Below are 19,257 nucleotides of genomic sequence, written 5' to 3'. Positions count from 1 at the left end.
ATTGCACAGAGAAAAGACGTTTAAATAGTGTCAAAAAAATTATTCATTGAAAATGCAAATTTTGAGATACTTTGTTTGAATTTATTAAAATTTAGTTAAAAACAAAAAAAATCGTGTGTCTTTTTTTTACATTCAATACTTTGATTTTGGATTAGAATAAAATTTGGATAGTATGTTAAAGAATATAATTTGTATGCATGTGTCTTTTTTCGATCATATTTTATCGTAAAAAAAAATTACACAAAGGCCATCTGTTTTCTTCTTTCTCACTATTCATTTCAACGTGCAATCTTAAATAAAATCCAAAATTATCATGACAAACAAATTCAATTCGTTTGATTGTGCCACATTAAAATCAACTAAAAAAATATGGATGGAATCTGGATCCATGACTTTACCAAACCACTTAACGCTTCAAAATGAAAATGGTCCGCTTTTATAAGTATATGTATGGAATGTGTGATACATAAATAGAGTTGCAAAAAGTGCAAAAGTAGTTGCTTGCATTTGTAGTAGCTGTTTGCAGTAGTAGTAGTAGTAGTATAGTAGTAGTAGTTGTTGTTGTAGTTAATAGTAGTATTTATCTTATTTTAAAAAGTTCTAAAAACGAAATCCGCCCTAGTTGTCGATTGTTTTTTCTTTCTTCGGATGCAGAAGAAAATTCAAATAAATATTAGTGCTCGATTAGTTCTTATGAAACAATCCATTGCATGACGCTCGTATCATTGCCGCCAGTTGAAATGAGACGTGCATCGTCGTGCATGAATTGCACAGATGTGACATGACTACTGTGACCACCATATGAATGTGATAATGTCTATAGAAAAAAGGAGAATGTAAACAATTTGGCATTGATTAAAATGAATTTAGTTAAAAAATGAGACTTCAATAATAATAAAAGGTATTCATACTTTTGGTTGTGTCGCTGGATACAAAAATAGTTTAACTTTACCGAAGTCATCTCCGGTGGCCATTAGAGAACCTTCGAAATTTTTACACACGCCATTAATGTCGGTGCCTGGTGAGAGGCGAATCACATAGAAAAGAATGGAAAAATTATCGAAAGAAAATGGATAGTTATGCTTTAGTAATGGAAACAATATCGGTACCGTCGGCATGTTCAGGCCATACACCAATCGTTTGGAATGATAAACTACAATTTTGTGTGGCCCATTTTATGTCGCACGTTTGAGACGGTGACGTAATTTGCCGGCACAAGGTTGGATTCCCTAAGAAACGATAAGCATACATTACACACATGACATTTAAAAAAAAAACTGTTGTTATCACTTACAATAAAGCACTTCATAATCTCCGGAATTGCTGCGTAATACTTGACTATCTTCAGACCAATCAAGATGTTTCAAATAACTTGAATGACCCTGTTCGAGTGGAATAGAAAAAACAAATACATTTAGAATCAATGACATCGATAAGAAAAAATAAATAAATGTGACCTACCGTGCATCGTCCAACTTTGGCGAATCGTTTGTAATCATCGCCGACTTGATAAATATAAATGTTATTATCATGTGATCCAACGGCCATTAGTTGTCCGTCCGGTGAAAATTGAATACATTGAATTGGTTCTTGTCCGTCAATGTGCTGTGCTAGCGCTTCACGAGTTAATGCATCAAATATCAACCATTTTCCGTGCATTGTGCCAACGGCAATCATAGCGCCATTTGTTGAAAATGCACAACATTGAATTTGTTCACCAATATCCTTACTCCAAACCACTGAATGTGACAATGAATCCCACAATTGAAGCAAACGATCACGTCCACCAGTCACAAATTGTGGTAATTGTGGATGAATAGCGAGACCCCATACTTCATCGGTGTGACCCATTATTACCGGCGAAAATCCCAACTGCATCGATCCAGTTAATATGCAATTACGCGTCGTTCCGATCAACAACTGTGAACCTTTTCCTTCTGACACCACACGAACCGCACCAAAATGCTGTTCAATCTCCATTTCAATGCCAGTTGGATTGAGATCAGCATCAAATAATTTAATACGACCATCTTTTCCACCACCAGACAAGAAACTTCCATCTTTTAATGCGCATAACGTAAATATTGAGCCATCGTGGACTTTTCTATTGTTGATGAAATTGATTGTTTTTTATTTTCACATTGCAATTGTGTTTGCAATTTAACTTACTTTAATAATCGTGTAATTGTGTTCGTTCCGCGGCTCCAAATAACAATATTACCGTTTGAATCGCCCGATACAACGTCACCGCTTTGCGTAAATGTAAGACATGTCACATATTTTGGTTTTTCTCGACCTTCGAATACGCCCATCCGTTTGTATAATGTACCATTTTGATCAAGTGTCCAGAACGCTATGTGCCCTTTTCCAGCAGACACAATTTGATTACGATCTAATGGATGAAATTCAACAGCAACAATCGTATCCACCGAACACTATAAGCAAAACCAAATAATTTTTCTTGAGTGATTACAATTTTTAAGTGTTTTTTTTTTTTTTTTGAAGTATTTTTACCCTTGTCTCTGTGATTTTATGGCCTTTTTCACCCCGCTGCCATTCCCACACGGATATAATTTTATCAGCCGAATCATCGATGGCCACAATCATTGAACCGCTATCAGCACGACTAAAGCACAAACTATTTATTGAACCGGTAAACTCTCCGTGGCCAATCACCATAATCGTTGCAAGTGACACCGAATTCCAGATCCGTATGTGAGGCTAAATCATAAAATAAAAATTTTAGCATAAATTTGGACGCAATCAGTTGTAAAAACTCACTAAAGCGTCGTTTTTATTATGTCCAGCAAGCTGGCCACTGGCTATGAGAAGTTTGTTTGGATGAACGCATAAGCTGTAATTGAAATTCTCGTTAAATCAACACGCGACTGTTTGTTGATTTATAAATATTGATGTCATACCTTTTGACATCGTCCGTGTGACCGATGTAATGACGTTGTGATTGTTCATCAACATTGTACAACACAATAACCGAAGCAACAAAATATGCTATTTCACCTGTGGGCAATTGATATAGATTTGAGCGACAATCTTTACCACGATATCCGTATACCTAGAATAGAATCACCAAAAGAAAAACAATTATTGTATGAATGTGAATGAAAATAATGAAAAATAAATATCCGTATATACCCAGTCAAGTTTGAGTTTTTTATTTGGTGCTGGTTGTACTTTGGTTACATCGTACGTATCCTTTGCATCACTCGATGCATTCAAAATAATTGGTCGGCCGCGCAAAAACATTTTCACCGTTCCATCTTCTTCATTATAGCTGCATGTTTGTGTGCTAATTGTAAACGAATCATAATTATTTTGGTATTTTTTTTTGTTCATTTTTCAAATCAAAAATACATTTATCATCATTATTTTTATGAATATTTATGCATGCGAAGTGCCAATCATGAAAAGCATTTCAAAAATGCCATTAATATTATTCTCGCGATTCTAAATAAGCGAATGTAGTTCAAGTAAGAATGAAGTTTGCGTGTCTGTATTCACTTGCTCTTGTTTAAAGTGAACGAGGTAACAAATTGTATTTACTGAAACATACCGATCACATGATTGGTTTTTAATTTGATATTTCATTTAATTCATATTGCGAGCGAAAAAAATCGCATAAGAACACAAAGCGGAGGTAAGGAGAGTGAGAGTGAGGTGCGTTTATTAGAACGGAAACCAGGTTTGAAATTTAACCATAACAAAATGCAATGCAACTAAAAAGGAAATTATAAAACGCAAAAAAAAACAAAAAAAAAAAACATACCCATGCTTGAGAACATGCCCTGGCACTGTTTTTGTGGATAAATTCAATAAAGATTTCGTTGATAGTCTGAATTCAAAACAAAATAGTCCAAAGAAAAAAAAGCACAATCAAAATAAAAACAAAATAAAATGAAGAAAAATACAAAAGAGAATGGAATCGAATAAAATACAAAATGCTCAACGTAAAAATAAGTAAAGTTCAATGATTTTACCTTCCGACCAATGCCGATTGTGCATTGAAGTCACCGGTTGAGTTCCATCGTTTGCCCAATCCAGCGCTTCCATTGTTCGTATTCACTGACTGTGGTCGCGGTGACGGCGACGGTGCTGGTGATATTGAATTGCTGCTCGGCGAATCCGATTGTATTGATCCGTTCGATTGGTGGATTTGCTTGGTTCGACTTTGATGCAATGAATTCACACCACCGCTATGCCGTCTCGAATGAATGTCTGGCGTTGTTGTACCGCCCGAACGAACCATTGGCTTACGAAGTTTCCAATCATTGTTCGCACAATTCATACCAATCGATGAATTTGAATGTGCCGAACTTTGTGATGATACTAAAACGCAGATGAATTAAAAAAAAGAAAAATGTTATATGAATACTCCAATGACAATATTCAATATGTTTAAACTTCAAACTTACGTCTGCTGAAGACGGGCGCTCCATTGCGAGAAGGTGTGTTTGGTGCACTTCGACCTTGAAAAGCGTTATTTGTGATGGCACCACGTTCGATATTACCCTCAATTGTGTTCAAACGACGCAGCACATCAGCCAGTGTTGATCGTAAACAAACAATCTCATCTTGTTGCGTTAAAACTCGTCGCTCCAAATCATGTACACGACCAAATAAGCTCGATTTTTCTGATTCCAACATCTCATCTGGTTATAAAACAGGGTGGACAAAACAAGTGCGAATAAGAAAATGTCAAATGTTTCGAAATGAAATCAATAGCTTATTGTTGTGCGTCTTTTTTTATTATTTTCTCAACACATCGCTTGCCGGCAAAACAACAATATTTGCGAGAAAGAGATAATGAAATGTTGGTTTTGGTTTGTCGAATGTGCAACATAACGAATATGCGCATTATCAACGAAATATGCAAAACACTTACTCCAAGCATTATAGACGCCGGCCATCGTATCGTCGTCATCACTTGAAAAATTTTGTGGATGTGAATCCATCATTCCACAATATTTGCGCAGTGCAAACTTTTCATCAATCGATTATATTATTATTATTCAATTCGTTGTTTACATACGAATCGGTAATTAAATATTCTTGAGTGTAAGAATGTGGTTGGTTTTTGTTGTGCAAATGTGTGGCATTTAAAATTATATATGTGAAATAAAGGCGTTGCATTAGAATCACAATATCGCGGCGATATACTGTGTGGCGGTATTTGCGATTTATCTTCTTTTTTTATTTAGTCTGTTTTTTTTTCTACGCCGCCACCGCGCCACCACAACCACACTTTTCGTTGATTCGGTTAATGATACAACGTCAATGTTAAGTAGATAAATTGTAAAGCGTATTTTTTTGTTTGATAACCGCGAGCATCGTATTGGTTCAGTCAATCACCAAACAAATGTTATAACAATATTGATTTTAAATATGAACACTGAGTGCTTAAACAATAAGCAATAGAACCGCGGTAGATGTAACGTGAATTTGTTGCAAAGATCAATTTTGGTATTATTTGCACATCGTATTAAACACAAATCAAACTTGATTTTTTTTTTGTTAACGAAACAACGAAATTTTAAGTGGATACAAAAGCGTCAAATGGCCACCATAAACTATTCATTTTTCTCCAGTAGCGTAAAAAAGAAATTTAGTGAAAACTTAACAACATCAAAACGAAAAACATTGTTCCAACAAATTATTCAAATGTGAAAAGTCACAACAGCACGCAATTTTCTAACCAATTTCTCGGTTTGGATAAAACGAATTAAAAAAAAGGGCCACTGAACAAAACAGTTTCACTCTCATAACCAATTATTTAATGCACTAAATTTATTAAGTCTAAAAAATACTATAACGATGTGAAAGAGGAACTCGTTTCTAATAGTTTATTATAATTTTCTTTTTGTATTTCGGTATCGACGACGATTGTCGCACGTCGTTTGCACAATCACATAATAATACTATATCAAATTGTTATTTAAATTGCGACAAATGAAGAGCACTTGAAAAAAAATAAAAGGTTCCATTCGACAAACGATAACAAACATAAACAAATAAAGAGCAGCACTGACAATTTGACATCTAAAATGTCATTTGACCGAATTAGTGAGTTGTTGTTCTCTTTTTTTGTTGTTGTTTTTGTCTCTTCTCGCATCTGCTCATTTGTTTGTCTGTATATACAGTTTTTTCTCTCTGTCTTTCGGTATTTCTCTGTCGATTCGGTCGAAAAGACGTCAAGTCAATGCGCACAAAACTGCAATGAACTCCAAATACACACAAATGCTGCACATCGAAAATATGTTATGTTGAATTAAGGGATATTGTACAGTCAAAAACCATGTGAACCGAGAAGAATGAAACAGTGGCCAAATGCCGACAGAACGAGCAAGCGAGAAAGAAAAATCCTAATTTCCTGTTCGTTGTTTCGGTATTGTACAGGAATCGAGGCATATTATTTTTAAATTTAAGAAACAATAAAAAAAAATGTTCAGCACTATACGTTACTAGGGTGGAGTGTATATGCCAAATGTTTTGTTTTACTCGGTCGGTTGCTATTGGATTTCTTTTTTTTTTTTCGTGTGTATCGTTCTTCTTCCTCTTCGTGTTTAAAATGCAAAGGAAGTTCAATTAATTCGGTTAAATAGGAAAAATAGAGAAGAAAATTTATATTTTTTTCTCCGCATTAAATGGTCATGTGGAATATGAGTTTGCATGTCATGGGGGATCAACATTTTTGGAATCGTCCAGGGAACAATTGAGTGCCTGAAAATTGTGTGCATGGTAAAATGTACACCAATAACAACAATTAATTATGTTAAATCGTACGCATACATACGCGCACACATCGTACACTATTTCGCCGAGAAGTAAATGCAGTGAGCGTGTAACAACTGCAACTGCTGCTGGTGGCTTAAAACAAATAAGGAAATTTATGGCATGTCCAATGAATCGTATTTAATTAGGTAAATACGGTTGCATGAAAAATGCAGAAAAGTGATTTATATGCCTGAAACAAATGTAATTTTTGCACTGAACGGACTGTTAACATTTTTTTTCATTTTGGGTGCGGGCTAATTGCCACACGCACAGGCACATATATTCAAAAAACAAAGCACGTTGACTACCTCTCATTTTGAATGCATACGTTTTACAACAGAAAGTTCGATTGGACCATTTCAGGATGATTAACTTAATCTCTTGATACACATTTCTGCGCACAGCCTGGGTGAAATTTCACACACATGCTGTTTTCGAAAGCCGAATATATCAGTTTACAATATTACCGGCATGTATTACCTCTCTCTCTCTTGCTCGGTGCGTGTGTCTTTTGTTATTGTACAAATACATGACCATCTGTTACTTTTACTTTACCTGTTGAGTATTCGGTGTAGTTATTTAATTCGCTAATTATTTGACCACTGTTCAAATCAATGCTATTGCTGATGTCATTGTTGTTATTAATTTTGTTGCTTATGGCGGTGGTATCGGGATCAGCAGCTTTCGTTGTGACTACTGTTGTTGCTGTTGGTGCTGATAAAACGGCAACCGAACCATTTAGACCATTCATTTCCAAACACAAGAATTATTTCGTTTTCACTCCGCGCAACTTTTCGAAAAAAAATTTCGCACTATGTCTCCTTCCTCTCTTTTTTTTTTAAATCACTTTTTTTTCACTTTTTCTTCCGCTGATTTTAATTCACAGCAAACGTTTGTGATTCATTTAATAAATTGTTTTCACTTTAACTCCATTCATATTAATAATTGTCTTCGCAGGATGGGTATGGATGTCATTCTAATGGTCTGAAATAAACGAAATTGATATTTTCAATTTTGGAATGGATTGATATGATGTCAGTCATTTGATTTTCAAACCAAACAAATTCTAAGTTTTTGATATCAATGACGAAAAATCAACACACATGATGGTTATCGGTGAAATGAACGTGGTGGAATTTATATGGTTGATTGTTTCGGTGTTTCTTTTTGGTGTCATTGGAAATCGAACACCCATGAGCAAATATTTGCACATAGTGTTGCCAACGTATCATATATTATTGATTTTGGTAAGAGATTAGCATTTGATTAATAAAAATAAAAATAAAAATGATTGGTTGTCTTTGGCATTTGTGCACACCCGTTACCAGTGACACTGTTTGAGCTTGGCTTGATTCGCAAAATATATCATTTGATGTTTAGCGCAGATAAAATTTACTGTGTTTTAGTGTTATATGTGTGTTTTCCTCTCTCTATTCTCCGCTCTCTCCTCTCACTCTCTCTCTCTCTCCGCTACATTCTTAAAGCAGCGGTAAAAAGTGATTATGCGAGAAAAATGAAGAAAAAATACACACGAATTAGCGCGAGCGGGAGTTGCGATTTCATATGGATAGAAAGTGTGACAAGAACAGATAGAGTATAAACAGATCGGTGGTAATAATCGAAACATAACAGCAAATGACACTGAAACCGGTATTTAAAAAAGAAAACATTAAACAGCATTACAAATAAAAAAAAATCAGCAAAAAAACTCAAACACAAATAAAACATAGAACGATATAGAATTCATTTGGGGCATCTTTTAATTTGACTTATTGCTTGCATGTACTCGCAATTGTTTGGACACACTTTGGAATTTCCGTACATTATATTTTATATTCTTCTTCGGTTTCGATCGAGCCAATGTGAAACGTTTTCCTGCATACTTTATTTTTTCATCTTTTGGCCATGCATGCGTAATTTCCATCGCGCACTTCTATACTATTTATTTTGCACAGTTTGTATTTTTCTTTCATCTGCAATTCGTCAGGGGCATCGTTCAAATTTGGCAATACCAAACTACGTAGTATTATTATTATTATTTCGTTCACGTGTTTTGAACTAAAAAAAAACACGAAATTTCTAAATTACAAACAAAAATTGTTTGTGGCTTGCCGATTTTACAGTAAATCAGCGAAGCAAATACACATATATTTTACAACAACGATGGTAATTCTGATGACGATGAACTCGATGAATGTTTTTTTGATGGTGGCAGCCACCAAAGCGAGAATCTCTCTTTTAGTCAAGCATAACGTGTTTGAGTGCGACAGAGAGCCAGACATAGAGGGAGAAAGAAAATGTTCTTGCACTAGCGAAACAGTTAAACGTTCATTCGGCACAATTATGTAAAGAATGTTGTACATGCAGAGAGTACATCCGATAGAAAGATGCAGAACGATGGAGAGAGAGAGAGAGAAAACATGCAGAAAGATCGAAAACAAGAAATCTCCAGCGAAAAGCAGATGAAGAAAAAAAAACGAACATCAAACCAAAACAAAGTATTATATAGAAAACTCGTTTTATGGAAACCGTTTGGCATTGCACATTAAAATATTTGATGTTATGTTTTGTGTACATAGAATATATCGTCAATATTGTATTAGTTGGAGTACATTGAGCAGACTGCACTTCGTTGAGCATGAAAATATTTTGCTTATTTTTTGAGAAAAAAAAAATTCAAACGTACCACCAATGAATATTTACAAATGTTGAATTCTAATGGAATATTTGAGCAAACAAATATCATTGGCATTCAAAAGTTCCACTTTTGAGGGTTGACATTTCATTATAAAAAAGAAAATGCGGTTAACAAGTGGTTGATATTTTTATTCACGTAAAAGCACAAATATTTGCCCAAAAGAAAATTGATTGATTTTACTTTTCACATGGTCGGGCAACAAATTGACCGCAAAAACATTCTAATCCGATTTCGACATATTGATCACTCACAGAAATGAACGAAACACATGAAACTTGAATCAAGTCTTGACTCTTCGAATTTGGAATACACTTTGTTGTATCACAATGTGCACTTTGTACAAATTAATTTGTCGATTAAAATATTTTGAGCGAAGTTTGTGTCAATTTTTACACAAGTAGACTGACTTAGAAAAACTAGCGAACTAATGAATTAAAATACAACAAATTTCAACATTCAAATCAATATCGACAACCGAAAAGAAACAATAGTTACACGCATACACACATAAATTGAATTCGAGGCACCTCAAATTCATCGAAATAAAACCAAATCGTTGCACTGTGAATTCGCTTTGTCGTTTCGAAACAGTTGAAAATAATAATAATGGAATGAACACGAATGAAAAAAACACACAGCGGAATATTTGTTTGCATAAGTTTTGAGTATGTGTGGTTTTGTACATTTCTGGTGATCGGTCGGGTGTTCATCATAGACATAGACTTCAGTACACGGCATTGTTTTTTCTCTTTCTCTCTTCTTTTTCCCTCTCAACCGTTTCGTGTCGAATATGTATGATGCGATTTTTTCTTCTTTTGTTCCTTTTTTATGTTTGCCTGAATTTAGTTAAATTTTTGTTCCTCAAAATTTTGTACACCATATATCATAAATTCTGCTCATTTTTTCTCGTCTCTTTCCAACAAACAAAAATAATTCTATATATGATGTTGTGCGCGCAAACACACTCGTACGACCACCAGTGTAAACGCCGTATATAGAAAACCAAATATGCATACTTTACAAAATAAAAAAACATATATATATCGACAAAAATGGTAAATTTGTACAACTCAACATGAGATTTCTATTGAATTCACTTTTTAGGGTCACATGAATTTCAAATTGATTTGAATTATACGTTGTACGTGTGTTTTTTTTTTCATCCGAACAAAATGCAATGCACTACACAAAAATCACATTATAAAATATCTTTTTTCTTACGTTTTAATTAAAATGGCAACAAAACTAAATCATTTGGTGTCGTTAGGTTACAAAAACTCATCGATGGACGCTCCAACAAAAGACTTCTGACGTCGGTGATCACAACAACGACTAAATTCGTTGAATTTGCTTCTTATTTTTCTTTTCCAAAAAAAAACACTAAAATAAAATAAAAATTGTTTGACGTATGTTTTATTTTTCTGTTTCATTCGTTGGGTTTCTATCTTCTTTTTTTTTCAGCGTTTTTCCATGTGTTTCACCGCACCGAATACAATTTTTGGTGTGTAGCGCACTTGTGCACATGTATGAGTTTGTCCATTGCTTCCAACTGCCACACATTCATATACACATTCACTACACTCATTCACTTCATTCACTCACACACACACACAAGCAACCAAACCAAAAGTGTCGCTTCTTCTGGCTCTCTTAATGAAAATGCGCACATCAAATACATAGAACAAATGTGCGTGTACCTGAACAATAATATTCGCTGGAATAATAGCCGTAGTTTTACAATGGTGATTTCAAACGAAAGCAAAATAGTAAACCAATAATAACACAAACACACAAATATATGTAACAACAACAACAAAGACAATCAGCCGTGTCAGCAATTGTTGCCGACAATATGAGCGAGAGTGAGATAAAACAACGAAATAAAAAAAAAATGAAACGAAACGCAAGTGCGCAACGCAAATGAAGTGCAGCGCAAAAGTAATATGCTTTTGCTCTAAACTACATCGAATACGAATGACGATTTTTACTATTGCGCCGTTGTTGTTGTTGTTGATATCGTTATTATTATTATTATTATGTTGCAACAAATGAAATCAATTCAAATGAAATGGAAATAATGGAACGGAATTACATCGGCAATAGTAACACAGCGCCGATGCCAGAACAGACATAATATAATAACAACGACAGATGAAAAAAACACAATCAAAACAAGAAGAATTATATGATTTCAACAATACCAATACACAATCAAGCACACGTCAACATGGTTTTGCTTCAACTGAAACCTCAAAACTAGAGAAGAAGAAATAAAAAAAAACTATACCACTTCAAACTGATGAAATCAAACTGTGTTATTTCATACTTTGTGCGTTTTGTTTTGTCCGCTATTATTGTTGCCACTTTTTCTTTTTCTTCATATTCATTTGGCTGTTGTCTATTCCGGCTTCAGTTTCATGAAATGTACGGCATGGAATGTACACAGTTTACACATGATAGCGAATGCAAGTGAAAACAGGGTGAGCACCGTAGCAATTGGATTGGAAGTGCATGTGCGTGTGTGTGTGTGTGCGGTTAAAGTGATAGAAACCGCTTCACATCATCGCGCATTTCAATTAGCTGCTGCGGCAAATCAATGTGACTTAAATTCTTTCCGTTATTGTTGGATTTTTCATTTGTGTAAATCTATTTAACCGAATTCTCGACAATAATGAACAATAATCGGTCATTGTATTCCTCTTTTAGAGTGATGACGAAACACAAACAAATCGAGAGCACCAACTCGAATCTTTGTGCTTTGACTTTCCATTCGAATGATAGAGTTATGTAGAGTATTATGAGTATTTTATCTTCGACGTATGTGTTCGTAAAGCGATATGTTCAACAAACACTTGATATCTTCTTTTTTTTCAATTTGTTTTAATCGCATTAAAATGATGTAGCTGGCATTTTATTTGTACATGCCAATGCTTTGTACTATCGTCGTACAATGTACATATAACAAATATTATCGTACACATTTTTGGATCTAACGTTCAGTTTTACGCTCAAATCGAATAATGTCACCGCAACACATACGCAGACACTCAAATATTTTAATGACACGTTCCGAACGGACAACATAATAAAATCATTAATCCACTCAAAATCTTTACCAATTAGTACCGGCATGTCGTCGTTATGCATTTGCGAAGTGTTAACGGAGCACCCACATTATGTTTTAATTGCTAATTTTCGGACATTTCTCTTACTATTGCTCTACGTTTCTCTCTCTCTCTATTTCTAAGACACACATTATTCTGAGGTGTACACACTTATCAAAATATGAGCAAATGCACTGTCAATGTCCCTGTACGTGTGCCCCCCCCCCCCCCCCGCACACTACTGACTTAGAAGTAATGCTTGATGTATTGATAAATTTAAGCAAAAACGAGTTGAATTTTAGTAAATATTTCTGGTCCCTTATGGCTCGGAAAAATTGAGCAATTTTAATCAAATTCATTCCCAATATCGACATTTGATTGCATGTATATGAGGGTTACTAAAAAAGTTTTGCAAAACGGCATGTATAAGCGTTGCCCGATGCAAACCATTGTCATATTCGTAAAATTTGGCATTTTTTATGAACAATAGCTTTTACAGAACGAATTTTAGTTTTGTGGTGTGGTTACGGCGTCAGTAGAAAAAAAATCAATTTCTCGAAAAAATTAAATTTACAAAAAAAAAAAAAATTCGAACGAATTTTTTATAAATTTTCAAAGAGGGCTCTCTGCTCTAGTGGGGGTATGGGAACGAAGTACCATGCCTTGCCTCTGTATACAACTGGTTTACGGAATTCCAATCCAAAGTCAAGAAATGAATTGCGCGAAGGTCCTCCGAAAATTCTCATCACTTAGAAACACTCTGCTGCTGTACACAACCTGATTGAGATAGAACCGTGGTTTCTTTTACAGTTAAATTGTGGCATGTCCAAGGCAATCATTTGGTCTTTCCACGAATCACAACATGAAACCAAACCACATGCAACTGCAGTTGCTCAAAAATCGATTGCTTTTAATCATATCTAAAAAATCATAACACAGTCAACATAGGATCATATAAACACGTCTATAATATTGGAATAGGAGCAAAATCATGATTCTAGCGCTTTATTAAAAATGTGTATTTGGGGTTTTTTAGCACGAGAATAATAATATTGTTTTTATGGATTAGACTCAGGATATCCGAAAAAATCGGTTTCAATTCAACAGCTTGAGTTATGCATGTAACAAACAAACAAAGCGATAACGATAAAGCTTTAGTAACATGCAATCGTTAAAATCGTTAAATGGTTATAGGCTACTGATAATAGGTGGTATTAGTGTGTCACATAAGTAGTGCAAGCAAGAAAAAAGCTTTGCCAGTGCTTTTGGCGCAATTGCATGCTAGTTACAAATAGTTCGTCTTTTCTGTTTGATCACATAAAAGTCGATTACAACGACAAATGAATGAAAAATGCTTGTGAATACATTGAATGCTTATTGAATTTGCGATGTTATTGTAAAAGTTGTGAATGCACTTTGAAGTTTCATCACAAAGAAAAAAAAATATCCTCAGAATTGAATAACATTCAACATAACTTTTACAACTTTTCAATTACTTTGTTCAACACTTTGAAAATGTTAAAAATTTTGTTGTCCGCAAGGCATTGTTTGTTACAACTCTCTTTATTGCTTTACATACATAATGTGTTAACTAAAATAATTGAAGCGATGTCGTATACAATTTGTGAGAATTTCTGGATGTAACTAAATTAATTTAGTTAGACATATCGTTATCGATGGTTTTTTTAATTTCTCATCGTATTATCGCTCCATATAGACTAAACTATAGATTTTGCCAGACTATTTTTTTGAGAATTATCGCAAAACTACTTTTGAATATAAATAGATATTGTGCTCATTTAATAATACACGAAAAGGATCGGCTCAATTTAAAACACGTGAATCCGGTCCATTTCGCAAATGGGTGTCATCTTAAATTTTAAAATGAATGTTTCTCAGTTCGTTTTCACTCTCATTCATTTTGCATATAACATAAATTCATCCATTGTGTAAGGCAAATACACCACTCATTACTGTCTATCTCCACTAACTCTCACTCTTTTTATTTTATTATCCATACTTTGTTGGTAGTGTTTCTTGACTTTGGATTGGCCACTTTATGATGTTGATGCATCCGATTTCATGAGCAATAATATTGAAATGATTTAATCAAAACTCAAAATATGATTCAAGTGACAAAGGAAAGTGAAATGAACGATAACAAACGTTAAGCTGAACATAACGAGTGCATTTATGGATATGCAAGTATTATGCAATTAATGCCCAACACAAATCGATATGAAAAAGAATAAGAATCTGGTGTTTTGCGTCATCGTTTGAAAGTGTGCACCAACCGTCGCATGAATCCCTCTCCCAAGAATCAATCTTTATTGAATTTTATTGAATTGGATTTCTTAATTTGTTTTCTCTTCATATACGTAAGAAAAGAGTTGAAATCTTGAAATGCCCATTGCTGAGTTCAATCTCAACAAATTGATTTTATTTAATTTGTTTATTATTTTGAACTCAATTCAGGAAATTACAATTTGCATTAACGTTAAATGTGTTGATATAAACCACATATCGCATATTGTTTTTTCGTGTACGACTATTTCTCTGTATGTCATCTGAATTTGTAATGTTTTGTTTGTCTTTCGATAAAATGCTTCAATTTGTTCGTATAAAACTGTGTACCAATTGCTAGTATTTTGTTTGTTTTTCATGATACACAGTCATTTATGAGCTATATGCTTCTATTCGCTATGTTTTTTTAATAAATGCAACCTGGTGAGCTCATCGCCTCAGCCAGTTCATCAAAAATTGACGTGTTTCGAAACAATGTACTTGTTTGGTTATTGTTTCCGTATCGATATTTCTTCTCACATTAAGTTCTATTTTTGAATTTGATTCAATTCGTTCGACTCCTTTGTTGGTATCAAAATACCAGACAACGATAAATCGAAATTCGTTGATAAAAATCATAATTCTGCCGATCAATTTAGTAATATGCAACCGCTGCAAATCAGTTCGGGTTACATTGAAAAACAACAGGCGAATCACATCATTCTCAACATTTCATCATTGCATTGATGCAATGGAAAGAATTAGCATGGCATGTGAACGATTAATAATTTCAATTTTTTAAGCGTTTGAAGACAAACGTATTGAAAAACTTGATAAAATGCATTTACTAACAATTTGCTCACGCTACGGAGCTAAAGTAATGTATAATGATGTGTGTTATAGTACATAGATTTTGTGCGCTGGATTTTGCGAGTGTGCTTATTTTCAACACAAGGAACGAGAGACACTCATGTCTTCCCATCCACCATACACAATATTGCAAATGCAACACTTGTCGCCTATTCACGACTCGGTCGTCATTCGTCAAACTAATCTCGCATCAATTTTTTTGTTTTTTTTTTCGTTGTTCTGATGCTTTTTGTGTGCTGTTTGTTTGCTTTATATCAAAATTAAGTCTATTCATTGCACCGTCCGTATCTCTATGACCTAAAGTCCTACTAGAAAGGGATAGATGAAACCGAAAATGTTTGTAAGATGTGGACAATGATAACCGAATAACATGTATGTAAATCACACACACACACTCTCACATTATCAGCCATACCGCTCGTTTTATATTCGTCTCAATTCAAAGATAACCGGACGCCCGTTTATTTATTTCGTTCGATTCATAACGTGCGAATGTAGTTTTTTTTCACATTTGCCACCGATAACAATTCGCGACACATTCATTTTATTTAAATTTTTCCAAACGACAACCATACCATTCAACATCACACTCAATAACGTACATATTTTAATTAAGCTCCGTTTTTTAATTGTTTTTTGTTTCTTTTTTCATTTGCTCCTGCTTCTGCCATAATAATTTTCCCATTTAACCTAATTGAAATTAATAATAATAATAATAGTATTTTTTTATATATTTGAAAATCAAGCCGAGCGAAAATCAGAAGTGAAAACGAAAAGATTAATTGGTGAATATTTTGTTGAATTTTTTTTTTTTTTTGAAACAAACGGAGAAACAGGAGAGTAAAACGCGCTATGGCATCTTATAAATTCTATTTGGTTTCTTTGTGTTTTACGTGGTTGATGTGTATTTCAAATGCTCACGTTGTACATTTTCAACCATGTGCAGGTATTTTTCCATTAATTTTTTTTTTGGTATTTTGCATGCTTTTTACATTTTCTTCACATACATCAATTTCACTATAACTCAGAATGGCAGCGCAAACAGATGCAGAGAGAAAGACAGAAAAACGATGAACAAATAATAACAATTTTAATAAAATAAAATCAGTTTACGGCTGGCCCGCATGTAAATCGAATGTTGGCATCTCCAAATAAGTGAGAAAAAAAAAACCGTCCAAACAAGTGTTTGAAAAATCACAATTTTTAAATCGCGTATTTTTTGTACTGAATAATGAATATTTGGGCCGTTTATGTTATGCAAAATTAATGAGCTAGTCAAAATATTTTCATGAGGGAGGTATTGTGCTTTTTTTTTAAAGAGGAAAATCTCATTTTCGCCCTCTGGAAATAATAAAATTATATCAGCTTTGTTATCTAAAATCCATATTAAGTACTAAAGTATTATTATGCAGTTTTTATTGTTGTTTTTTTGCCGATTCTCATGCAATTTTGTTTTTGTTTTTTGGCTCAACGGTATTTTTTTCGTTTTGTTAACACAGAAAACCAAAATGATTGAACAAATGTTATTTGGTTTAACTGTGTCAGACTGCAGTACCGAGAGAAACCCAAATGATAGTCATCATCTAAATGGGTTGACGTAAAATAGACAACATTTTGCTATTATCGACAGTTTTATGATTTGAACTTTGTTCCGTTTTGTATTATCTATGGGTAATTATAACTTTGTCGATTTCAGTCCCAGTTATTACAATTACAAATCGTACTTTCATTTTCGCACACAATAAATAGCCTGCGAGGATTGAGAGAAGTTATCGCATCATGACCTATTTTAATCCTGAATTCAGAGCTCTGTCAACACTGCAACAGCGGCCCATGTCTCCATCTCGTTTTTGCCTGTGATTCTCTCTCTCTCTTTCTCTTTTGTCCACTGTCGCATCCAATCTATCACTGGCAACGTTGACAAAACATACATCTAGACAATAGTAACAACGTAATCATAATGATAATGCCTATGTATACAATATACAATCTCTATCTCGCTACAACATTTTACTTTATTAAACACACAGACACACACACACACACTGTATCTCTCGCATAAATTAATTATTATTTGGATTTTATTTCAATCTCTTCATTTTCCATCTATGTTTTATACATGGATGTTTATAAGGCGACTGTATCATACACGAAGTACGAGTCAATCCGTGTCCTGAATTCGAACAGCTTGGTTTTTGCAAATTGAAACGTGGCAAATCGGCAACAATAGAATTTGATGTAACACCACGTAAGTATTTCAACTACTGATTCAAAACACTTGATTTTTGGCTTGTTTGCTAAAATATTTGCCATCTCAATTGAAATATGACAACAATAGAGAGAAAAACAGAGCATACACACACGCATGAAATATGAATCGTACAATATGCAAAGATAGTGTATCCGAATTTTGTAAATTTAACCACCAAGCAAATGAATACATTGCATACACAATGTGTGCTATTCATCCGGCTGTATATTTGGTATATCAAACTTCGTTAATTAAATTTAAAAAAAAATGTACGTGTAGAGGTATCAAAATGAAATTGGCTGGAAGGTATTCTAGCTGCCAGAATCGCCAATTTGTTCAATCAATCATACGAACAATCCAAAATGTGATCGCATCTGTGAACGCTTTTGAATTTCTCATGTACGTTGACCAACAGAATGATATGGTTGATGCAAATTCACAGCGGTTGACTGCAATCCAATTAACAATGCAATCCTATTCTAGTAAAAAAATAAACAATCATTCGGAGTCTATCGTGACATTTGGTGAACAATAAATTTGGTATTTGTTTGCATTTAAAAAGAAACATGATCAAAATACGACAACAATGTTCTGAAATTGGATTTCACTACTGAATTGAATTTTGATTCCTTTTTTTACATATGCAAATGCAACAATTTCTTTTCCAATGTTTCGGAATACTGTATACATACGTAGAATGGAACGCGACCAAAGTTTTTGGAGCGGTATATTCGGCTACCGATGATGGTGATGTACCGCTAGCTGGAATGAACACAAACGCATGCATGCATACAACATGTCCATTTATAAAAGACCACAGAAGATATACGTATAGCTATAGTCTAGCGTTGGCTAAGAAATTCCCAACGGTATGTATTTTCATACGATTTTCGACCAGTAGATTTTGTGCAATTGCCTTTTGGAATTTGCATTTGTAAAAGTTTGCTGTAATTTTATAATTTTTTATTCGATTCGAATATTAATGAGCGATTGTTTCAGAGTTTATACACGATCAAATGGGTCCTTCGTAATGAGGAAAAACCGGAGCCCACCTCCGAGCAATGCTGCTTCACAACCAAAATCAAACTCACAAAATAAAAAGAAAAAAACACCATCACCCCTTCCCGCTCATACAGACATCATCATACTCACTTGAATAAAGAAAGAGAGCGCGATTATTTTTATCGGCTCCGTTTTAATGTTGTAAAATGTGAATTTTATAAAGAAAATAAACACCGTTTCTTTCGGAGACAGAATCGTTT

At 34.1% G+C, this 19,257-nt stretch overlaps 2 protein-coding genes across 8 annotated transcripts; one reads left to right on the top strand and one right to left on the bottom strand.

Annotated features, from left to right (window-relative positions):
* Positions 1-59: 59 nt before the first annotated feature.
* On the bottom strand, positions 60-11,777 carry LOC116336697 (echinoderm microtubule-associated protein-like 2). Of its 6 annotated transcripts, none has more exons than XM_031760745.1 (15): positions 11,689-11,777; positions 7,345-7,773; positions 4,431-4,667; positions 3,996-4,344; positions 3,785-3,850; positions 3,154-3,307; positions 2,922-3,073; positions 2,782-2,854; positions 2,515-2,721; positions 2,170-2,435; positions 1,462-2,104; positions 1,295-1,382; positions 1,110-1,229; positions 912-1,018; positions 60-817 (listed from the first exon to the last, which is right to left on the bottom strand). In XM_031760745.1, exons 2-15 carry the CDS (start codon positions 7,538-7,540, stop codon positions 692-694), a joined length of 2,784 nt encoding a protein of 927 aa, XP_031616605.1. In that variant the 5' UTR covers positions 7,541-7,773; positions 11,689-11,777; the 3' UTR covers positions 60-691. The 6 variants fall into 6 exon arrangements, with proteins under 6 accessions (XP_031616605.1, XP_031616597.1, XP_031616623.1 ...); XM_031760737.1 differs by lacking the exon at positions 11,689-11,777 and adding an exon at positions 10,709-11,108; XM_031760763.1 differs by lacking the exon at positions 11,689-11,777 and adding an exon at positions 9,739-9,821.
* A 4,438-nt stretch (positions 11,778-16,215) lies between these two features.
* On the top strand, positions 16,216-19,251 carry LOC116350625 (MD-2-related lipid-recognition protein-like). 2 transcript variants are annotated; one of them, XM_031782514.1, is made up of 5 exons: positions 16,216-16,342; positions 16,491-16,690; positions 17,879-17,992; positions 18,692-18,864; positions 18,995-19,251. In XM_031782514.1, the coding sequence occupies exons 2-5, from the start codon at positions 16,597-16,599 to the stop codon at positions 19,091-19,093; spliced, it is 480 nt and encodes a 159-aa protein (XP_031638374.1). In that variant the 5' UTR covers positions 16,216-16,342; positions 16,491-16,596; the 3' UTR covers positions 19,094-19,251. The 2 variants fall into 2 exon arrangements, with proteins under 2 accessions (XP_031638374.1, XP_031638460.1); XM_031782600.1 differs by having other exon boundaries at positions 16,218-16,342; positions 16,581-16,690.
* The last annotated feature ends 6 nt before the right edge of the window (positions 19,252-19,257 follow it).

The sequence above is a fragment of the Contarinia nasturtii genome, unplaced genomic scaffold, assembly GCF_009176525.2.
Source record: "Contarinia nasturtii isolate CC-2019 unplaced genomic scaffold, AAFC_CNas_1.1 Cnas_scaffold_78, whole genome shotgun sequence".
Lineage (NCBI taxonomy): Eukaryota > Metazoa > Arthropoda > Insecta > Diptera > Cecidomyiidae > Contarinia > Contarinia nasturtii.
Note: the sequence above shows the minus strand (reverse complement) of the source record. Positions and strands in the feature narration are given on the sequence as shown.